The 1,405-nt window shown below is 52.9% G+C and overlaps 1 protein-coding gene across 1 annotated transcript in view; it reads right to left on the reverse strand.

Moving 5' to 3' along the window:
- Pmar_PMAR002726 (hypothetical protein) overlaps positions 1 to 1,363 on the reverse strand; it is a gene marked incomplete at both ends in the record, with an annotated part of 1,654 nt that extends 291 nt beyond the window's left edge. The window contains 9 exons of the mRNA XM_002776488.1: positions 32 to 175; positions 372 to 492; positions 542 to 649; positions 703 to 742; positions 791 to 851; positions 900 to 996; positions 1,041 to 1,105; positions 1,153 to 1,227; positions 1,291 to 1,363. Of these exons, the coding sequence (XP_002776534.1) occupies positions 32 to 175; positions 372 to 492; positions 542 to 649; positions 703 to 742; positions 791 to 851; positions 900 to 996; positions 1,041 to 1,105; positions 1,153 to 1,227; positions 1,291 to 1,363 (784 nt within the window). The remainder of the gene's footprint in view (positions 1 to 31; positions 176 to 371; positions 493 to 541; positions 650 to 702; positions 743 to 790; positions 852 to 899; positions 997 to 1,040; positions 1,106 to 1,152; positions 1,228 to 1,290) is intronic.
- Between the last annotated feature and the right edge of the window lie 42 nt (positions 1,364 to 1,405).

Consider the following 1,405-nt stretch of genomic DNA (forward strand, 5'->3'; position numbering starts at 1 on the left):
CATGTAGTGGAGGCGAACCGAAAGGCCCTACCAACTTCAGCGAAGCCTACTATCTGACAGACGGTCTGCACGATGCGCTTGATACTGTCATCAGAGGTAAAGGCAACACTGCTCGGACCAGGGGCGGCGCCGCTCGGGGAGATGTCCCCCATAGACCCACTCTCAATGAGATCTCCTAGGATGCATCGAATTGGACGGCGGAGCGAAGCTGCTCATGGTTACGAGAATTATGACGGGATTCTACGAAGAGTTTGTGAATGTGGTCCTGGACAACTTGCAGTAGGCGGAATGTTCGAACTTCACAGTCTGAGAGTAGAGGAGACAAGTTTGTTTGATTCGGGGAAGGTGTGGTATGAGCTGCTGCTCTTTACCTTTACGATGTTGAGGTACTAAGTAATTCTTCAAGTTACGATTGAGCTTGTCGATGCACCTAGTGATAAGGACGCACAGCTGCCCTTTACGCTCATCCTCTCTTGACAACTCCAATAGAGCCTGAACGAAGGACCCGGGTTCGATCCCCAGCAGAGGTATATGAGCCCACTTTGTAGACTATCGTCGTCTCAGCGTTACTCATGGCTGTGACCACCGCCATGTTCGCCCGTTGCCAGTCCGCGTAGTGCTTATGACGGAACTCCCGATCAGAGAGCGACTGAAGGGAAACATCATCGTTAAAAACCATCACCACTGATGTGATCAACCCACCACAAGGAGTGCCCTCAGGAAGGTCTTGATACTCTTAGACCTGACCACAGCATGACCATAAGCATCCAAACGATAGGAAGGTCCCTACGTGCATTCATCCAAGGCTGTTGCAGATGTCGCCAGGAAGTTGGCCAGGTCCAGCACTCGTTCTAACAGATGACCATCATACGCTGATTTCAATTGATGTCCCTCCCCACCTGAGTCCTTCACCTCCGCACCGTGCCTCGCTATCAAGGTCAGCTCAACGGCACATGCAGCGGCGTTTAGGAAGGCATCGCAGTGACGCAACATTTGCTGAGAGAAGTCTTTCCAAGAGCCAGAGCTGTCGTATTCATCACCCTAGGGTCCGACTCCCCCAACTCTTTTGTCTTCTTACACAAGTCTGCTATTGACACAGGGTGGCCTGAAGGGGGGTATAAAGACAACGACTAGGACCATACCAATGACCACCTCCTCTGAGCTGCTCCTCACAGACCAAGGCGAGCTCCTCTGCTGGGGTGGTAGAGGCGATGGACCAGTCACTTCCTGCATGGTGATGATGAGATCGACCCGAGGAGAGCAGTAGGAGGAGGAGCAGGAGGGACTCACCTCCCGAGACCCTCCCTGGATGAGGGGCCTGTGGGTACTCTGCTTCCCTTAGACTGGAGCAGCTCTCCATCATAGAGGATGCTACGGAGTGTTGCTGAGAGAACAAGCAACGATC

The sequence above is a fragment of the Perkinsus marinus genome (assembly GCF_000006405.1).
Source record: "Perkinsus marinus ATCC 50983 genomic scaffold scf_1104296953356, whole genome shotgun sequence".
NCBI lineage: Eukaryota > Perkinsozoa > Perkinsida > Perkinsidae > Perkinsus > Perkinsus marinus.